Source organism: Sminthopsis crassicaudata, chromosome 6 (genome assembly GCF_048593235.1).
Source record: "Sminthopsis crassicaudata isolate SCR6 chromosome 6, ASM4859323v1, whole genome shotgun sequence".
Taxonomy (NCBI): domain Eukaryota; kingdom Metazoa; phylum Chordata; class Mammalia; order Dasyuromorphia; family Dasyuridae; genus Sminthopsis; species Sminthopsis crassicaudata.
The window spans coordinates 91,330,496-91,352,030 of NC_133622.1; the positions used below are offsets into that span (position 1 = coordinate 91,330,496).

Consider the following 21,535-nt stretch of genomic DNA (forward strand, 5'->3'; position numbering starts at 1 on the left):
TGAGATGATTGAGACTAGATTCAATTATCTTGTGATGAAGAGAGCCATCTACACCTAAGAGAGAGGACTGTGGAAACTGAGTGTGATTCACAACATAGCATTTTCACTCTTTTTGTTGTTAAATGCTTGCATTTTATTTTCTTTCACATTTTTTTCTTTTTTGTTCTATTGTGCAGCAAGATAATTGCATAAATATGTATGCATATATTGGATTTAACATATTTTTAACACATTTAACATATTGAATTACTTGTCATGTAGGGGCAGGGGTAAGGGAAAGGGGGGGGGATTTGTAATACAAGGTTTTCCAGGGGTCAGTGTTGAAAAATTATCCATGCATATATTTTGAAAATAAAAAGCTTTAATTAAAAATAAATAAATAAAAATAAAATTGTATTGGCTTTACTTATCCACAAACAATAAATATTCATTTTTAGACCTAACTTTATTTGTAAAAAGTGTTTCATGTTTATATTTGTATAGTTCTTCTTTTTGTTTTGGCAGATATACTTTTAAGGTATTTTATACTGTATAGTTATTTTAAATGGTCTAAAACAATGTTGAATAATATTACTGATACATGGTATAATTTTCCCATTTTTCTCTTTTGATAAAAATCTAAGCTTTAGCTTTGCCTGTGAGATCATGATTACTGCCCCTGCTTCTTTTTTTTTTTTCATAATTATAATTCCTAATCTTTATTTTTTTGTTTTTGTGTATCTCATTTTTCTAGCATTTCTTGAAAACAACATATTGTTAAACTCAAATTTTTAATCTTAGGAGTTTTCATTTTGTGAGTAAATTCATCCCATTCACATTCTTACTGTAATTGTTATTTTACTCACATTCTTTCTTAATCTGTTTTACCCTGTCCCTCCTCCCTTTTCTGCTTTTCTCCCACTGCTATCTTCCCCTCCTATTCCTTACTCTACCCACCTTCCAAGAATCCTTCCCTTATCCTCTCCTCTGACCCTCTGACACTCTGTGTATGTGTCTGTTTTTTCCTTTAATCCATTTCCATTAAGAGTACAATTTCAGCACTATCTGCTCTTTCCTATTAGCTCTGAGTCAATTTTTCTTTTTCTGCTTCATTTCTGGGATAACTGCTCCTTTTTATCTTTTCCTACAGTTTTTGAAATCACCCCATTATACTCATCTTGACCCAAGCCTTTCAAACTTCCCAAATAAAAATGTCATAAAAGAACTGATATTTTCATATATAAGAAGTAAATAATTTGACCTTACTGAGTCAACAGCTTAAAATAATTAGAATTATCATTTTATACTTCAGTGTTCTTGTTTTATAATACAATATAGAATAAGGTCTGATGCTACTGAATCTGCTCTCTTTTTCCCATTTTTTTTTAAGCTCCTGACCTTTTGTTTTTCCAAATTAACTTTATTTTTTTTAGCTCAGATAATTTTTTTTTTTTAGTAATTTAATTGAGGTGGTATTACATAAATGGATTAGTTAGATTGTCTTTTTTAAAAATTAAATTGTCTGAGATGATTGAGACCAGTTCCAATTATCTTGTGATGAAGAGAGCCATCTACACCGGAGAGAGCACTATGGAAACTGAGTGTGGATCACAACATGGCATTTTCACTCTTTATAATTGATCCTAAATGTATAATTTGGCCTTTTAAAACTAAGGACTTTAACACAAGGCAGTATCTTGCCACTGGATCCAGATGGCTCCAGAGGAGAAAGTGAAGTTGACGACTTTGCATGGCCAACCCTAATTTAAATCCATTTCATTTGCATTTCATGGCATCACCTCTCTGAAAGCATGGTCATCTTTCAGAAGGAAGGACAAACAGAAATTTCTGTGAGTAGCCAATTGGGCAGTACAAATCATTTTCTATTCTTTTCTTTGCCCTTCTTTTCCTTCCCTTACCTCCATCCACATAAGGCAGTGATCTTCCAACTTTTTAAATAGGGGGCCAGTTCACTGTTCCTCAGACTGTTGGAGGGCCGGACTATAGTAAAAACGAAAACTCACACTCTGTCTCTGCCCCTCAGCCCATTTGCCAAAATCAGGTGGGCCCGCATAAATGTCCTCAGAAGGCCACAGTAGTTTGAGAACCCCTGTGACATAAGGTATCATACCTTATGCTCTTTGGGTGCTCTTGCCAAAAGAATATAACTTTTGACTGTTGAAACCTTTCAAGATATATATCTTGGGGTTTACTGGCTTGATTTCTTAAGGATCTTTTGCCTTAAACCCAAATCACTCTGACTCTTTGATTTGTCAGCAGTAGGTTTCAGGCTAAGCCCCACTTGGTTATTATTCAGGCCCTGGTTCTCTTAGAATTTATATAAATAGAAGTTCTTTGTTTTGACCAGAAACCCTTAGGGTCTTTCCCTTGATAAAAGCAAAAGAGACCATTCTCTATTTCCAATGTTTATATTTTCCTGGATATTAGATATCAAAATTTTCCCTTAAGTTTTGCAGTTTTTGTCATAAATACGTTGGTCTTTCACTTTGTTAAATGTCGTTTTTTTTTTTCCCCGTTCAGAATTGTACTTAACTTTGCTGAGTAAGTTCAAGACCTTGATCCTTTAATATAGTGAATGCTGGATCTTGTGTAATCCTTATTGTAGCTTCACAGTATTTAAATTATCTTGTTGCTTCCAATATTCCTTAATTTGGGAGATTTGAAAGCTGACCGTAATATTTCTAAAAGTTTTCCTCCTGAGAACTCTTTCAGTTGATAATAGTGGATTTTTTTTTCTACTTCTGCTTTGTTTTTTTTCCTCGATAATATCTTGTATCAAGATTCTTTTTTTATCACAATTTTCTGACTATTCTTAATATATCCTTGACCTGTTCTTCAGTTCAGTTGTTTTTCTGATGAGATATTCTTTTCCACTTTCTCATTCTTTTTGATTTTTTTTTCTTTATGTATTAGAGCATCCTTAGGTTTTCCTTTGCTCAATTTTAGTTTTCAAGTAATTATTTTCTTATGTTTTTAATTTTTTTTATTTCATGATGGTTGATTCATAATTTTCTTGGATTACTCTTTTTTTTTAAATTTTCCTCAATCTCTCTGATTTTTAAAATTCTTTAAACTTTAAAGTTCTCTTTTGAGTTGAGATCATTTGCTATTTCTCATTGAAAAAGGAGAGACTTTTTTTTAGCTCCATTATCTTTCTCTGAATTTGAACCCATAGTTCTCTATCCCCATAGTAATTATCTGTGGTTAGCTTCTTTTGAAGCTTCTGCTTGTTATTTTTGTTTTGTTTTTAGCAATTTTTAGTACAATTAAATTCTAGACCCAAGTTATAAGAAATAATGTTCCAAGCCTTAGGTCTTGCCTTATGTATTATTTTTTGAAGTCTGTCCTGGGACTCAACCTTTAGGCTTTCCTCTTCTCTCCTAAGCCAGTGCAAATGATCTTGCTCACAGCTGTCCCTTCTGTAGCTACAAAGTATAGCTGTCCTTTCTTTCCTGGAACTGAAACCAGGGACTCTACTCTCCTGCAGGTGTCCACAACCAATAGGTTCCTGGTCCTTCTACTACTGCATTCACCAGGTACTAGTTCCTGTTCCGTGGCATAGGCAGTCTGGACAGCACAGTTACGCTTGGTGTCCCTGTTTTGTGGAAGCTCCTTTAATCTTTTGTTGGACATACAGGCTCAGCTGCCTCTTCCACCCTTAGATGAAAGTTTCTTAGACTAAGACTGCCTCCCTAACCCAGTTGTCCCTAGGACTTGTATTTGATTCCACTGAATTGACTGGAGTTGTTTGTACTTCATTGGGACTGAATTTCAAGTCCCTGGAGATATCAAGACTTTGTTGGGGTCTTCTTAGTAGAACAATTCTTTGCCCTACTTTGCATTTTTTTTCTGAGGCAGTTTTTTTTCCCTGTGGAAGAAATTTGAAGATCCATAAGCTTTTTGACCTTCACCATTTTCCCAGAATCTTCTCCCTCAAATTTCTCAAAGAGAACACTGACCACATTTTAATCTCTTCTTGATATCTCTAGGTCTTCAATATGAGCATTGATAAACAAACACATATCTAAGAATATTATCTTTTAAATATAAAAGATCAGGATTGGCTGTTTCTGTTAGAGGATGTTTTGCTGGATATTTGATCTCCATATCACTATAGCGTAATTTAAACTATGGGAAGAAGAAAAGAGGAATTGTTTCTGTGAAGAAATAGGTTCTGAATTTTGAACAAGTCAGGTACATATAAATTTTATAGCAACAACTCTTAAGTTTAGGGACTGCATACTCAGCAATAAAAAGTATACTTTCCATGCCCTCTTTCACAGGCAAAGAAGATGATCCTAATCAGGTTAGAGTTGTTTTTCCAGATATTTTGTTTATATCATCTTCTTTTCAAATACCATCCTTTGTTACAAGGAATTATTTAAAAAAAAAGAATTTAGTTAGTTAACACAGTTTTAAGTATAGCAATGGGCCTACTTTTAAACCCTACATCTGAAGAGAAAGAGATAAGCATTTTTTTATCTCCAGTACCTAGTTTATCTATGTCTAACTATGACTCAGTATTGGGTTTTCTTGGCAATGATACAGATTTGGTTTGTTGTTTACTTAAGTTGATGCAGCTAATAAATGTCTGAGGCTGGATTTGAACTCAGCTTCTTCCTCATGCCAGGCCCAGTGCTTTATTCACCAAGCCATCTAGCTGCTTCTGTATCAAGCTTTCTCACTTTAGACTTTCTTAACTCCTTAATTTGTACTTAATTTTAATTGCATAAAGATACAGGTATTTCTGGTATAAGCAGAAGACTTAAATGTTTTGGCTTGCCTGTTTACTAGAATACTGTATGCAGTAATGTCCTCCCCAAACTGCCAAACTCTATAGGTTATCACGCCTTAGTGGTGTATGCTGATGTCCTTATAAACTAGTGTTAAGAGGTGCCCCTACCCTAGGAGCCTAAATTCTCTTTTTTAGAGTTGACCTCTCATCCTGGCTATTCTCTGCAGCTTTCTTCTCCAATCACTGCTTCTAATCTTATTAATACATCTGCTGTTGCTGCTGCCCTCTCATTACCACTTCTAGTATTACTTTCTTCTTTCTTTTTTTTTCTTAACTTTTTTTGTTTCTTGTTGATTCACCCATACTTCTCAGGCATCTTTTAATACATATTACCAGCCAAAGTATTCTCTTCTGTGTGGTAAACGTTCACTAATCAGAAATGCATCAATTGTAACTTCAAAAAATAATGAACATACTAGGTTATTTTAAAGATTTTTTTGAAGCCTTTAGGTTGTTTTGTTTTTGCATCATAATTATTTCCCAATATTTCTTTGCTTTGACTTTGACTCATTATCTTTTTACCTTATAACTAAGATAAACAATTAAGTAAAATCTACAGCATTTGATGCAGTATTTTACGTCTCTTGTCCCCTCCCACTTCTCTTGTGAGGAAGAATGTGTGTTTCTATTTCTCAGAAAGAAGATTGTTCTTTGCCAATGATCTGAGTTCAGTAGCCTTTTGGTGCTGTAGGCTTTATTTGTTTCTGCTTTTTAAATCATTGTCGTTGCTTTTGTTGTTTTCTGCTTTTGGTACTAGATGTTTTTCCTGAACACCTGGTGCTAAATACCAAATAAAAACAAAGTCAAATGCTAAAAAGAACTTCAGTCTTGAGCATGGTATTTTAAAACCTAACAGGTATTTTTTAATAATTATTTCAGGACACAGAACTTAATGCTAAGATTGAAGACCTACGGAGTATGCTTGCTGAATGCCAAGAAAAACTTAAAAAACAGATATTGATAGAGGATAAGTTACGTTATTTGGAAGAACAACTGAAAGGAAAAGTGATTATGCAGGAACTGGTCTGGAATAATCTTTTTAAATTTAAAAATATATTGATATCTTTTGTGTTTACATAACTTTAATTTAGATATAACTTTACAATTACAAAATTACTTTTACTTACTCCTTTCCCAGCAATCCCTCTCTTGTAGTAATTTTTTATGTTTATGTATGTATAACTATATTTGTATGTATATTCACTTAAATACATACACATATACATATAAGAACATTTTAACACAGCTAATCCAATAACAACCAAGTTTTCCGCTTCTAAATAGAAGAGGGAGGGAGATATTTTCTTATTTTTAATCTGGAGTTTATCATTTGTATTCACTTTCTTAATGTTCTATTTATATTTCTTGGTTCTTTTTACTTTATTCTGTGTCATTCTATAAAAGTTTTCCAGTTCTCTCTGAATTTTGTAGTATTCACAGTTTCTTTTGGCACAGTAATATACCTTTACATTCATGTACCATATTCTGCCTAACTATTCCTTAGGAATAGGCAGCTACCTTATTTTTTCTTCTTTGCTATCACAGAAAGTGCTGTTATCAGTATATAAGGCATGTTTTGATAACTTTTATTGCCAAAAAATTGCTTTCTAAAATGGTTAGACCCAGTCTCAGCTTCATATATAATTCCCTTCTCCATCCCCCAACATTGGCTATTTAATTTTCTTATCTTTGGGTATTAAGTAAAACCTCCAAATTTTTTTATTTTCTTCTCTTTTATTAGTTATTCGGAACCATCTCACTTTTAGTTACTAATAATCTGCAGTAATATTTTTAAGAACTTGTGTATATATAGCCTTTTACCATTTATCCCTTGAGGGAGGGGGGAAGGATGCTTCTTGATCTACTTTTATTTATTACCTTTGTATCTTGAATATCGAGCTCATTAGAGATATTTAATATCATTCTTTCCCACATTTGGCAACTTTCAAAGTAGTTGAATTGATTTTATTTGTGGATTTCATTTGCATATAATCACAATTACCTATATTATCTTTTGATTGCCTCTTCCTTTTTTGGTTAGAAATTTGTCTCCCATGTCATAGCTATGAAAAGTATCTGATCTGGCTTTCTTTTCATTCTTTTTGGTTCTTTTTTCATCTATTTTCCTCCTCAGATCTGCCTTTATTTTTCAACCAGTACCAAATTTTGGTACTGTTTTTTATTGTAATTTGAAGTGAAAAGTGTTAATCCTATCTTTTAACTTTTTCCTATTGTTTCCCTTAAGATACTATACCTTTTATTCTGCCAGATGAATCATTATTTTGCCTAACTATAAATTAGTATATGTAATATAAATTAATGTATATAAAATAGCATATATAGTTGGTTACTATAGCATTAAATTTATATTCTAATTTAAGTAGTGATCTTTTTTTTTTTTTTTTTTTTTTTTATCATATTGGTATTGTCCAGCCTTGAGCAGTGAATATTTCTCAAGTTATTTAAGACTTCCTTTAAAGAATTAATTTTTATAATTTTACCTTTGTATTTTATATTTTATTTTATGATTTCTATTTATACCTCTTGAGTATGCCTTAGGTTAACTCCCATGTTATGATGAATTTTGTTATTTTAATGGGGCTTCCCATTTTATTTTCTCTTGAATTTAGTACTATATAGAAATCCTCTTTTTTTTTTTTTTTTTTTGTGAATTCTTAAATCTGACTCCCTTTACTAAAAACGATTGTTTCAGTGTCTTGGGTTTTCTGAATGAGCCATAGTGCTATCAACAAATTTCCTGTTTGTGTTTAGGTCTTTAATTTCTTTGCATACTGCTTTTGATAACATTTTTACAGCTATTTCAAATTGTGTAGAAATTGAAGGAGCACCTTTGCCTTAGTCATGAATTTAATGAGAAAGCTTAGTACTTTAAAAGGGAAATAATACTAGTTTTTGTTTTTAAATACACACTTTCTGTTATTTTTTAAAGTGACTTCTATATTTATACCATACTTATACTATATCTATACCTATATTGCATAAATGAGTATTGTAGTTTGTCAAAGATTTCCAAATCTATTGATACTATAAGAATTGTAGTGTTTTTGTTTTTTCCATTTTAAAGTAAGTTTTATTTAAAATATCACTATAATTTTCCCTTCTGTCCAGAAAGTCATGCCTAAGGCAAGTAATGTTTTTTAAAGACAGTAAGAGAAAAAGAAGTAAAAAAATTTAATATGTTTGAAAAAATAAAATTAACATCTGAACAAATAATGAAACATTTTTTAAATGTAGAGGCAGCTGGGTGGTGTAGAACACAATAAGCTTTAAGTAAATGATAGCTGTTTGTATAATGGACAATATTTCTGATTCCCCATTGCTGCAGAGGCAAGGTGGGAATGTCTTCTCTTATCTCTTCTTTTGAGCCAGCTTGTTTTTTATAAGTTTTCTTGTTCTTTTTTTAAGTTTTCAACATTGCCTTTTGATTTTGTCATTATGTGTTTTTGTATAATTCTTGGTATTAACATGATTGTATATTTTTTTTCTTGGTTCTTTTCCACTCTATATTGGTTCATGTAAAGTTTTCCATGCTTTTTTCCTTATCACATTGGTCTTTTTTTTTTTTTTTTAGCACAATTATATTGTTACATTGAAATACAACTCAATTGAATACAATTCAAATACAAATTTCATTTAGCCATTCCCCAACAGATGAGCATCTGCTTTTCTTTCTTTGCTTTCATAAAAAGTACAACTATAAATACTTTGATGTATATGGGGATTTTCCTTTTATCACTCCTGAAATATATGCTTAATAATGGAATTTCAGATATTTTTGTCACTATTTGCCTAATTCCAAATTATTTTTCAAAGTTGTTCTGATTAACACCTCTACCAGCAATGTCCCAGTGTACCTATTTTTTCTATAACTCCTCCAAAATTTACTATTCTCATTTTTATAAGAAATTTAGCATAATGTTGTAGTTTATAAAATATTTTCCTATATCAATTAATGTGAACTTATGGTATATGATGTTTTTGTTTTTTGATATGATTGTGTTCATTGATTAACTAATAGTGATTATTCTTGGATCTCTAGCATAAATTAAGCATGGTCGTTCTGAATAATTTTAGGGATGCATTCCTATAGATTTTTCCCCTAGGATTTTATTTAAAACTTTAAAATCATTATTCTTTAGTAAATACTGATTTCTAATTCTCTCGCTGTCTCTCTGTGTGTGTGTGTGTGTGTGTGTGTCTCTCTCTCTCTCTCTCTCTCTCTCTCTCTCTCTCTCTCTCTCTCTCTCTCTCTCTCTCCCCCCCCCCCACTTTGTTTTCCCCTGATTTGGATGTCTGGAGTTTGGTAGTGTGCTTTCTTTTTCAATTTTTGAAAATCGTGTAATATAGAGATTGACAGGATATATAGAATCAAAAAGAGAGAAGACAACTGAAAAAGTATCTTCAAATGTCTATAATATAAGGGTATAGTATCTGAGATAGAGACCTAAAATATATTTAAGTTCAAAGTTGTTCCCCAAAAAGATACATAGTCTAAGGCAATAAAATGAGATGTGTACATCAAAATAACTTGACCTAGTAAATTGGTAAAAGTGACAAAAGATAGGAATGATCAATTTTAAAGAGGTGTAGAAAAATGGGCACACTAATGGACTCTTGGTAGAGCTATGAATTCATCCAACCATCATAAAAATAGATTGGATTTATGGGGGCAAAAAGATGAAAATGTCCTTCCTTATTTTTTGAGCCAGAGATTCCACTTCTTTTGAGGTATATACTTCAAAGGGAGCCTGATGTCTGAGATTTTAAAAATGACTATTTGCATTAAAAATTGCATAAAATATTTACACAAAAATATATCACTCCTCTTTGAAAGCTAACCAAACTTTTGACTTATTTGCTAAAACAAATTCAAATGGCTAAATAAATTAATAGCATATGAATACATTGAATGTTGATCTGTGGTAAGAAACAGTGACTGATAAATACAAAAGAGCATGGCAAGAATTATATGACCTAATACAAAATGAAGTAGAAACAACAAAGTATTGTATTCAATGACCCTAACAGTGTAAAATGGAAAGAAATTAGGCACATAAAAATTGAAATTGAATGATGTGAAAGTATGTCAGCCATAGTTGTCTCCTTCCTTCCTTTTGCATAGAGAGGAGACTTTGAGAATGAAATACTTCAGATAATATCAGACTTTTTTTTAACATATTGGTTTTTCTAATATTTTTTTCCTAATTTAAGATATGATTCCTTGCAAAGGGTAGAATTGAAGGGTAATTTGGGAAATATAGATGAAGTGAAAACAAAAGATAAAACTAGAAGGCAGAAATGTCAACATATGTAATATTCTGAACCCATTATCCTTCCCCTTACATCATATACCTTCTAATGTGAAGTGAGGTGTGTACCCTTCATTTTATAATCTGAAGAACCAATATGTGTTTGGCTGAGTAAAGCTGCCCCTTTTAACATTGTTTTTAATAATATCATTCTAGCCTTTGTATAGGGACAAATAGGTGGATAGAGTGCTAGGCCTAGAATCAGAAAGATGTAAGTCCAAATGTGATTGAAGATACTTAATAATTGTGTAACCTTAGGATAATCATTAGTCTTGTTTGTCTCCGTTTGCTCATCTGTAAAATGAGCTGGCAAAATGGCAAACCACTTAAATATCTTTGCCAAGAAAACTCCAAATTGTCCTACAAAGAGTTGGACATGATAGAAAAAATGAATAAAAAGCCTTTGTGTGTTTTCTCTGGTGTTGCTTCTGGGTGCTTTTATTAAAGACTAGATTCTAAGTTCTTTACTGTAAATGCTGAACAAATGGGGAAATTAGAAACGGGGAGGGGAGATTCGCCATTATTTTAGAAGAACTGTCATCATGAGGACTGGATTATAAAACTTATTGATTTTTTATTATTATTCTTTCAGGACTCTGATATAAATTCTGAGATTGCAGAAATACGAAATATTCTTGCTGAATGCCAAGAAAAACTTAAAAAACAGAGTTTGATAGAGGATAAGTTACGTTATTTGGAAGAACAACTGAAAGGAAAAGTGATTATAGATGAAATGGTCTGGAATAATCTTTTAAGTCGTGTCACCCTCCTTGAAACAGAAATGCTCCTACACATTAAAAAGGTATTTTATATTCCTTAAAGCATTTTTGAAATATGCTGAAACTTTATATTCACCTTTATAAAATAAAAGATAAATGGTAAAAATTTTTAAATATTTGATAACCCTTGATTAAGCAGACTTTTTTATTAAATAATATTAAGTGGTATTTATATAGTTCTTTAAAATTACAAAGGAGTATGCCTACATTATTTTGAAACTTTACAAAAACTCTGTGAAGTAAATACTGCATGTATTATCCCCATCTTATAGGTTTGGAAACTAAGCTTCAGGTTAAATGACTTGCTTACAGTTATATACTAGTTGGTGTTTGAAACAAAATTCCTGATGCCACGTCCAGTCCTCTATTCCCTACATCAGGCCAGAGAATCTGATAAACTTGATGGTGGTTTTGAAATAACTTTGTTTCTAATAGTATTTAAAATCAGGTAAGTTATTATCTGACTTTATTTTCAAAGAGTCCCAGAAATTCTGTCATTTAATATATAACCCAAAGAGACAATAAATTGAGCAATTTTTATTTTCTTTGCTCAAAATGATATGCAATTAATCTCTTTGCTCTTCTTTCTCTTCTATCACAACAGTCTAATAAATTACATTAAGACATTTGCTGTGCCTTTGGTGCTCACGTTGTTGAAAACCACATTCTCTGGTCTGTGACAAGTTCGTAACTTTTATTCCCTTCAGAAAAAAACTTAATATGCTAATAATAATACTTTCAGAAAAATACCATCCATTATTTTTACTTATAAAAAGAGGCTTGTTTGTTTTTTTTGTTTGTTTTTTTGTTTTGTTTTGTTTTGTTTTAACACAAAGATGCTAGTGTGATTTGATTGAAACTAAATTTTGGTTATGTTAATATATTTCTACCTTAAGTTCCAAAAATTTCATTTCAGTATGATGTACCTTCAGATTCTATTGATATGAAAGAAGACCATAAGTACAGCAGAAACAGGGATCTATCATCTCCTGGTGAGTTCTTGAATAATAACAGTACTTGCCACGCCTACCTCAGAATTTTATAAAGGTCATAGGTTCCCATGAGATATTAGTTATATTCACTAATTATATTTAGTCATTTTACTTTGGTATAATTAAAATATCAACATAAAATATTTTATTACAATATGATGTTCTCAATAAAGTTTGTGCCCATTTTATTAAGACACAGTTGGTGTGAGTTTATAAAAATTTCAAGGAAATTAGTAGTTATAGAAAACAATGGCCTGAAGCCTATGACTGAGGGACTTTGGGAGAAACTTTTTTATTTTTTTTCCACATGATTACATAATAGTAGTATACTCCCTGGATAGAGGAAGTATATTTATTTAAAGGAAAGAATACCAACGTCAGAATCAGAGGTCTGAAGATCAAATTCTCTTTCTGATCCCTTACTTATGTGGTTCTTGAACAAAATTCCCAAACCTCCCTAAGCCTCAGTTTTCTTAATTGCTAAATGATAAAGTTGGACAAGATAGCCTCCTAGGTGGCTTCAAACTTTAGATCTGTGATCCTGAATAATAATTTTCTTAATAGTCACTAGAGTTATTAATAAAGAGATTAAAATGCTGCATTTTTTTCAACAAAATTACTGATTTTTTTTGTCTATTAGAGACTTTTTATTTCCTAGATGTTTACCTGTAAATACATATATTTACAAATCTTTCATCTACATGTATTAACCTTAAACCTTAAGAATAATTTTAGTGCAAATATTAAAAAAAATTTTGAAATAGTCATTAATACTTCCAGATATTACTCAAAATTTAAAAAGAAAATCATAATTTGGAAAATTTTAGATTTTGCAAAAAAGATGTTGGCTAAGCCAAATTGTTAGTCCAGTAATGCTTTTGTTATACCCAAAATTACATAGGTCTTACCTGCTTTTCTACGAGTACAGTATCTTTTAGATACTATTAGATTTCTTTTGTTTCAGATGACATCTTTAAATGGAAGGTGAAATTATGCTTCTAAGTGAGATTCTAACTAAATTTCAATAAACAAATGCCCTGATATAGTCAGATATTGATGAGCATTTTGCACTTTGCACTGTTGTCAATTGATAGCAGTATCTAATTTGATTTTAGTGTTATTGTCCTTACTGTAACTCTCCTATGATTTCAACTCAAGACATTTAACTATTGAGGCATCCCTCTGAATGTGGAGAAATCCATATAATTACTTTTGTAGTTTAATTTAAATGTAAATATCTAGGAAGTGAAGATGTCTGAAAATTTTAAAAATGTCTAATTCCAGAAAAAAAGCCTTATTAAATAGGAATTAAAATATTCCTACTTTCTCAGTAGGTTAATGGTTCTCATTAAGAAATACTATTTTAACAGATTTCAAGTGTTTTATTAACACTTAATAGCATATGTTATTCACATTCTGGAAATAAATTAAGGTGTAGAATTTCCTCTTATGTATCACTTTGGCAGTTTGAAGGCTATGGACTCTTTCTCAAACTTTTGGTTTTTAAATCTGTAAAATAAAATCCATAAGATTACAAAAAGAAGCTATTTTTATTGAAATTCAGGTATAAAAATTCAAGTTAAGAGCCCTACAGGGGCACAAAGAAAACAACCTGTGACAATTAAAGTTTACAGTGTCATTTATGTATGGGATTACCTGTCATCTAGGGGAGGGAGTAGAAGGAGGGAGGGGAAAATTTGGAAAAATGAATACAAGGGATAATGTTGTAAAAAGAAAAAAAATTACTCATGCATATGTATTGTCAAAAAAATTATAATTATAAAATTAATTTTAAAAACAAAATAAATGAATGAATTTTACAGTGTCCTATATTTTACTGCCTAATGGAATAATACCATCCTTACTGTATTGTAGCTACCTTAAAACCTTTATGTGAAAAGGATTTAATTTTATAGCCAAATTTATACTCATGTTCCTCTCAAATAATTTTGATAAAATCTGCGTAATTGAAAATTTTCTTTTAAATATTTGCTCAAGTTCTATGGTTTTAAGTGCTTTTTTAAAAAAAAATTGTACCAAACTTCCATGTGGCATAGAATCTGATAGGCATTTGAGAAGTTTCCTATTTTGTAGAATAAAACTTACCAACACATCTAGAAAATTTACCATCTTGAACATGCACACCCTCTCTCCTTTGACCAGCATGCTGTCAAAAACATTTCAGTGAATCAAAAACTTTATTGAAGTGATCAGTGCTTTCCAATAGTAGCAAGGAACAAGAGAGCACTCTGTGTTGTAGCTATGTGCTTCTGAGCAGGTGATTTAAATATGTTTTTAACATGTATTTTCTTACTTGATCATCACAGTGATCCTCTGCAAAGATTTTTTTCACCATTAAAAATGAAAATAGGTTCAAAGAGATTAAAGGAATGTACAATTAGATAGCTAAGAACTAGCATAGAAAATCCTTGAGTTTAAATTGTTCTTAGATCATTTGTACCCAGTTTCAGGGTTTTTTGTTTTGTTTAGTTTTTTGCTATATTAGATATTTAAAGTGTTTTATAACCATAAAAAGTCACATAAATGTTAGATATTATCCTATTAAAAAGATAATTCTCTACAAGTTTCATAATGATCATCAAGGGAAAAACTCCTGGCAGGGAACTGATTTATGATTCTCTGGCCTCTTTATTTAGACCAGATCTATATGTTTATTTCAATTATCTGTCAAGGCCCTTTCCCCTCATTTGTTTATTAATTCACAAATATTGAGACTTCCTGCAAAGTAACATAGTTGTAGGTAATAGAGGTCACAGTTACAGATTAAGATATGGTCATTGATCATTTTAATATAGTTATAATCTAGTAAGGATGAAAAGATAGATATGCACATTATATATACACATAAAGCATTTAAGATTTTACATGATTGATTAAAGATAGAATGTGTATAGTATAGAATGTGTCCAGTGCTTTTTTCTTTAAAAAGTTCTTGTTATAATTTACAAAACTGAATTGTGAAAACTGAAAATTTTATTTTAAATTTGTGTAGAATTTGAGAAATATGAGGATATATAATTTTTAACTCAATGATTTTCTATATAATAATGGGTAAAGTATAAAAAATTAACTAGAAATATGGCATTCTGTTATGTCAGTAAACTTACCTGATTGCTTTTAAAAAGAATTGTAAGAAATTGGAGGGAGCAGATGACATGTCTGAACTTGTGGAGACAATCACAAAATTTTAGAATTGGAAAGGTCCTCAGGGCCTTTAGTCCAACTCATACATGATTGTTGAGCCTCTGCACAAAGACTTTTCATGGAGGATATAGGTGTTGTAGAGCAAGGAGACTAGATACAAACAGACTAATTAAGCATTTTACTATAATACAGGCAAGAGTTGCTGAGTGTATGATTTATGGTAGAAACTTTATGAGTGGAGAAAAGGAAAGGTTGAGAGAGGTAAAGAAGATAAACAGGTAAAGGATGACTGTGTGGCTATAAATCTGTGTAACTTTTAAGGATGGTGATATATTTGATATAAGCAGATAAACATGAAGGATAGGTTTTAATGACTATTTGGGATACATTAAGTTTCGGATGCTTACCACCAATATTACTAACTACATCCCCATTGGGTAGGAGGATTATGATTAGCAACTGTGAGAAGAGGGAAATGATCAGATAAATAGGAGAAATAAGAGAGAGAGAGCAGTGTCACAGACCAAAGAAATTAGGATTGTCTAGGAAAAAGAAATGATTGAGAGTACCAAATTGTTAGTGACATGTAAGTGGTAGGGTTAGAGATTGCTGGGGTTGAAACATTGGATTAGTAGTTGAAGAAAGTGGTGAGAAATAGCATCCCTCTTATTGGAACTGTTGAGCCAAAGAACTCATTCATTCTGTCCTCAGTGATTATAGTTCTCTTCACCAGGGACTCCATCCTAATTTTCCAAAGATTATAAGACTGGAACCTATTTCCCTTTATTTCTCTAAGGAACTAGAAGCACATGATGCAGATTACTTGGAACTCTAAGGTGCCTAAAGTGACAGCCTCTTGGCAATTAGAATAGTTATATTGGGACATTACGGAATAGGTTTATGCTCTGGAGATAAAGGTACTTTTATCCCTGCTATTATCTGAGGTTTTACTTAAATGAATTCAAATTTGGTACACATTAAAATTCAAAGATAACATTATAGGAAGATAAACAATATATTTATGTAACCCTTAGGGGAATTTTTTTTATAAATATATCACAAACAGGCTCACTGTCTCTAGTATATTTCTTTTCATATTCTCAGTTCTTACATTCAAAGTCAGTCTTTACCTTCTGAAGAATTGACTGTGACATAAGGCTCCAGTCTTAGGCCTTCAACTAATTATAATAAATGGCAAGACTAATTGTGGACTAATCTGGAAATAAATAAGTGCTTGATTGGGTTTTAAGGAATGAGGGAACAAACTTCCAGTGTGATAATTCTTATTGGTAACAGCTATTATTTCTTCCTGTATTTCATGACTTGTTTTTTTCTAAATTTAAAAAGTATTGAAAATAGAAAAAGCAAGAAAATTTATCTTTTTTCTTAGCTATAAATAATTAGGAGGTAGAAAGATAATACTAAACAATAGAATATAGTATTTTAAATATCTCATATCAATCTATTTGAATAATCTTATTTTTTTATAGTACAGGTGTTTCAAAAACATAGACATATGTTTATACACATATACATACATCTCTTATTTTATTAAAATGATTATATGTCTCTATTTATAATTTGTGGTCTCCTTATGGATTAAACTAAATCATAACCTACAAATTTTCTTGTGGCAGTTATATACATACTTTAAGGTATCAAGAAAAATCTCAGGTGTCAATATCCATAAATAAATAAATTGGCTTACCTCTCTCATTGGATTTGTTAAATAGATGAAATCATCATTCACTTTTTTTTGATATGCTAAGGTTGCTACTAAAATTTCCAAATCATTGCCTTAAACTATATAGGCTATGTGCTTTTGTAAAATGTAATTTTCCTGTGAGCTGTGAAGAATAATTAAAATTTTGTAAAACGGTAACATTTTTCTCAAAAAAAAAGTTATTTAAAGTAGTTCCAACATTTTGGCTCTCACTAGTAAGCATAACAGTTCATTGTATTTGGAATTGTATTGCATGTATTCAGATCCTGGTTTGCTTCCTCTGTGTCCAAGGGACAGTCACTTAACTTCTTTGGACCTTAGTTGACTTGTCTGTGAAATAAGGGATTTGGACTGTAAAGATCCCTTCAAGTTGTTAACCTATGATTTTTAAAAATCCACCCTATATTAAAAAGTGGAATAGTGATCTATATATCTTATAGGATTTATGGATCATCTACGTAGTAATTAATACAGCTGAGACTGGAGACTTAATTCCATTAACCATAATTTCACCACCACTCTCTGGCTTTCCCCAAAGAACACTTTAGCAATAAAAAAACATCAGTATTCCTTTCAATACTTTGAGAGTATGTGATATTTTGATACAGTTATTGCCTCTGTTGAAACTGATTATAGTTCTTCTGTAATTTAGCAAACAGTCTTAGAGAGTTTTTATGACCCAAAGCCAACCTGGGGACATTTGTCAAATGACACAATACAGTGCATCTTTGGACTATCCTAGAAGCCACTCCAGTTTTGTAGGCTATGCCAGAGCCTTCATACTGTGCTAGGGCAGCCTTCAAAGGTGGTCGCTGTCATACCAGTATTAGGCATAGTAGGGAATACCTATTTGTTTTGTTTTGTTAGGTTCATGCTTTAACTCCAAGGCACATATCTGAATTCAGGGTTCTCAAAGGCATACTAAGACATAGATAATTTTGTTTAATTGATAATCTTATATTGAAAATATATCTATATCCAAATTGGTAGTTTATCTTTATTAGCTATGTTACAAACAATATGTTTGATATTTTTATAACAGGTATCGAATATCCTTATCACTTGGGAGGATTCACTCACAACAACTTATTACTTGAAGGAGGAAAAAATGATTTGGCTGCTGAAAAAGAGCCTGGTATTCTTTTGCGTGGTCCAAAGAAAAATGTCTTTCTTGGCCAGGGAGGTGGGGAGGGTTATTAATTTATTAAAACCTTCCATGAAAATAGTTGCATTGCTTTATTAATAATAAGATCTTTATAAATTCTTTGTGGTTCCTGTAGTAAAAGGTACTGTAAGTCATAATGATTGAATTGTTCCTATGATAGGATCAGTTATTGCAGCTTCTTTGATATTTCACTGGATTTCTTATTTCATTCCTGTAGGTACTCCCTCCAGTGGCATATAGTGCAGCCCATCCATACCATTCTATGAAATTCTTGTTCATAACCTTCATAACCATAAATCCTCCATGAATGTTCTATTTTGTATATTCATTATCTGTTCTTCTCATTTGTTAATAAGTAGATCTGTTTTTTAATTGATAATCTGACTTCATACAGATCACTTAATTCTAAAATGATACCTTCATCTAGTCATTTTCGATCAGAATTTATTAATTTCATTTTTTATAACATTGTTCAGTGTTCAACTATGTCCAATAGCTCTTATGGCTCTTTTTTATGATAATACTCAGAAATCTTACAATTGTATTTGTATCTGCAGACCTTTGGCAAGTTTCACCCAGAACATATTTTTCTAACAGTTTTTCAACCTTCTTGTTAGTATCATTGTTTTAAAATATATTTTGATTTGATTGGAGTCTTATAGAATTCTTCATGGAAATCTTTACTAATTCATCTCCAAAAGATGTAGGTACATAAGCTACATTTCTGTTTATTATATCTATTTGTCTCTGGAACTGAGAACATGTGAACCATTTTTCCATTTAGTCGCAACTTATTTATGTCTTCTCATGCTATATTGCAGAGAACTCGCATTCAGAATGTCAGTAATTTACTAAGCACTGAAGAATTCATAGCATTCTTTGCCTTCTCTGCCTCTATCATTACAAAAACGGTCATGGGCTATACAAGACTGAGTGCTTCCCCTCCCCCACCCACCCCTTTTTTTTTTTTTTTTTTTTTTTTTTTTTTTTATTTTGCTGAGGTAATTGGGGTTAAGTGACTTGCCCAGAGTCACACAGCCAGGAAGTGTTAAATGTCTGTCAGATTTGAACTCACCTTCTCCTGACTTCAAGGCTGGTGCTCTATCCACTACATACTAATTAGTTGCTCCTTTAAGTGCTCTTTTAATGTTTTTATCTACTTTGTATGTTACCAAAGCCATAGTGAGGTTACCTGCTGGCAGTGAGGCATTTGTTAAAGTGATCTTCTAACAGCAGGCGACGATGTCAGAATCGAGCCATACCTAAAGCATTCCCAGCTTGGTAAAATCTGCCAGAGCTTGTCCTCTGCTGATATAGCCTTTGAATACTCAAGATCTTCTTCCATCACCAAATAGAAGTTTTCTAATAAAAGAAAGGTTTAATTTTAGCAATTGATTTTATTTCAGCAGAATATTAAAATCCAAATAATAACAATAAACCTAATTTGAAAGAATTTTAAAAATTTCCTTTATCTGGTGGTTTCATTGTATTCTCTGATAGCTTTTTAGTCAACTCTAAGAACAACTTTAGACCTCTTAACTAGTAGATAAAAGAAACACATTTGATAAGTTTCTCTTCCCTTACCCTCCTCCCCCCCAGGTTAAAAATAAGACTTTTTTTTTTTTTTTTTTAAATAATAAAATTGGATTCACTCAGTTAAATTATAAAACATAACATAGAAATTATGAACTTTAAATACAGAAATGTATCTTTAAAAGATTGAGTGAGAAGGTAAAATTGAGAGATACAATGGAAAGGAAAATGAAGAAAGGGTATTGCTCAGGTTTTTAGAAAGCTACAAAAAGCCTGTTAAGGGGAGGAAAATACAAATAAATAAGTAATGATATATGATGTATTAAATAGAGTAGAAAATCATTCCAAGTCATTCATATAATAAGCAATTTATATATGAATAATCATTATTTGACTACCATCTTTTTTCAAGTGCTCAGTCTTCAGTTTACATGCAATTGTCTAAAGGAGTAGAACGCACACACTTCCAGAAACAGCACATCAGAGTAACTAGTTGTGTTGAATAGTCAGTTGTGAAAAAAGTATCAAGAGCTTCATTTAGTCAGAAAAATGTTGTAGGTCCAAAGAGGAATGTGCCTGTGAGTCTGCACAATAATAAACCAGAATTTTGATAGAGAATAATCTGTCATAGATGGTTAAGATCAGAAATGTCAGTATTGGAAATGGGTTCTATTCTTACTTTCAAACTTTTGTAATATTATTAAAAGGGATTTTTCTAAAGAGAGTATTTCTTTGAATGATCAGATTGCCAACCTTCTTTACTCTTTGTAAGTTTCTAGCTTAGTATACATAAATCTTACCAAAAAAAATGAAGAATGCGTTAAATCAAAACATATAGTACAATTTGGAAATGTTTCTTATAGATGCAGCTAAAAGAATAGAAGGTGGAGGAAGATGGGTGAGTTGAATAACATGCCTGCTAGATTTAGTACTGACTAATGTTACTCTTAAATTAAACAAAGTTTATAAGTTATGGCTATTTGAAGTTACAAAAGTTTAACTAAAATGAAATTCATACATTCAAAGGAAGTTATTGCTATTGTCAAGAGTCTTACAGTAACTATAAAGGCAGTGAAAACTATTTCTTAAAATTAAGAATTGAAAAGTTTGTTGTTCTTAAATATGAGAAACCCTATATATGAGGGGGAAAAGAAACATTTTATTTTTTATCTTTTACTTTTTATTAACATTCAACAACAAAAAGCATTTTGAAAAGGTGAAAAGACACTTCAATTCCTTTATTATACGCTGGATTTTGTTTTTTATTGGCTCTCCCATTTATTCTTCTATATCTCCATGCTTTAAAAATGTGGCAAAAGCATGCTTTGCCAGAGGCATTCAGCTAATACAGATTATATCATTTAAGTGATAACATTTTTGGGAAATCCATTTTGATTGTCTCTAGAAAGATAACTGATTCTCAACAGAATACATTTACAAAGGGCACTAAAGAACCTGAAAATATTTTTAGCCCAGAACTTGCCAGCTGACAAACTGGATGATACTGGGTAAGTTACCTTTGTTGTCTGAACCTCAAATCTCACCTGTTAAATTGGATTAAATGTTCTTTTGAGGAGGTTCTTTCAAGTTCTAAAGTGAACAATTCTGAAAGTAGTGTCCTTAAATAGAAAACTCCTGACACATAAAACTGAGGAAACAGTTTCATTTTGCCTTTTGATTTTAAATTGTATATACCATATCTAAAGTGTAATATTTATGAATACCCTTCAAAAAGAGTACATGTTTGAAGATATTTCTTTAATTTGATAATGGAGTACATTTTATTTCCAACTTTATTATATAAATATCATTCTTCCATTTACTTTCAATACAGTATCAAAGTTAGTTTCCTATAAGAAAAAAAAAATCAAAATAAATCATAACTAAGAATCCTGACATTTGCTCCATGGAAACAGTGTATTTCAATAATTTTTATAGCATGTGAGAGTATAACTTCGTATTTGACTTGATATTTTTCAGGATGTAGAAAAGGCTAGTATTCAACAATAAGATGTTTGTTTATTGCTTATATCAGTGCTCAATAAATTGATGA

The 21,535-nt window shown here is 31.2% G+C and overlaps 1 protein-coding gene across 1 annotated transcript in view; it reads left to right on the top strand.

Annotated features, from left to right (window-relative positions):
* The window catches only part of CEP44 (centrosomal protein 44), a 49,877-nt gene that overhangs the window by 20,528 nt on the left and 7,814 nt on the right, over nt 1-21,535 (top strand). Inside the window, exons 8-11 of the mRNA XM_074275753.1 lie at nt 5,675-5,818; nt 10,718-10,927; nt 11,821-11,896; nt 17,827-17,967. Coding sequence (XP_074131854.1) covers nt 5,675-5,818; nt 10,718-10,927; nt 11,821-11,896; nt 17,827-17,967 — 571 coding nt within the window. The remainder of the gene's footprint in view (nt 1-5,674; nt 5,819-10,717; nt 10,928-11,820; nt 11,897-17,826; nt 17,968-21,535) is intronic.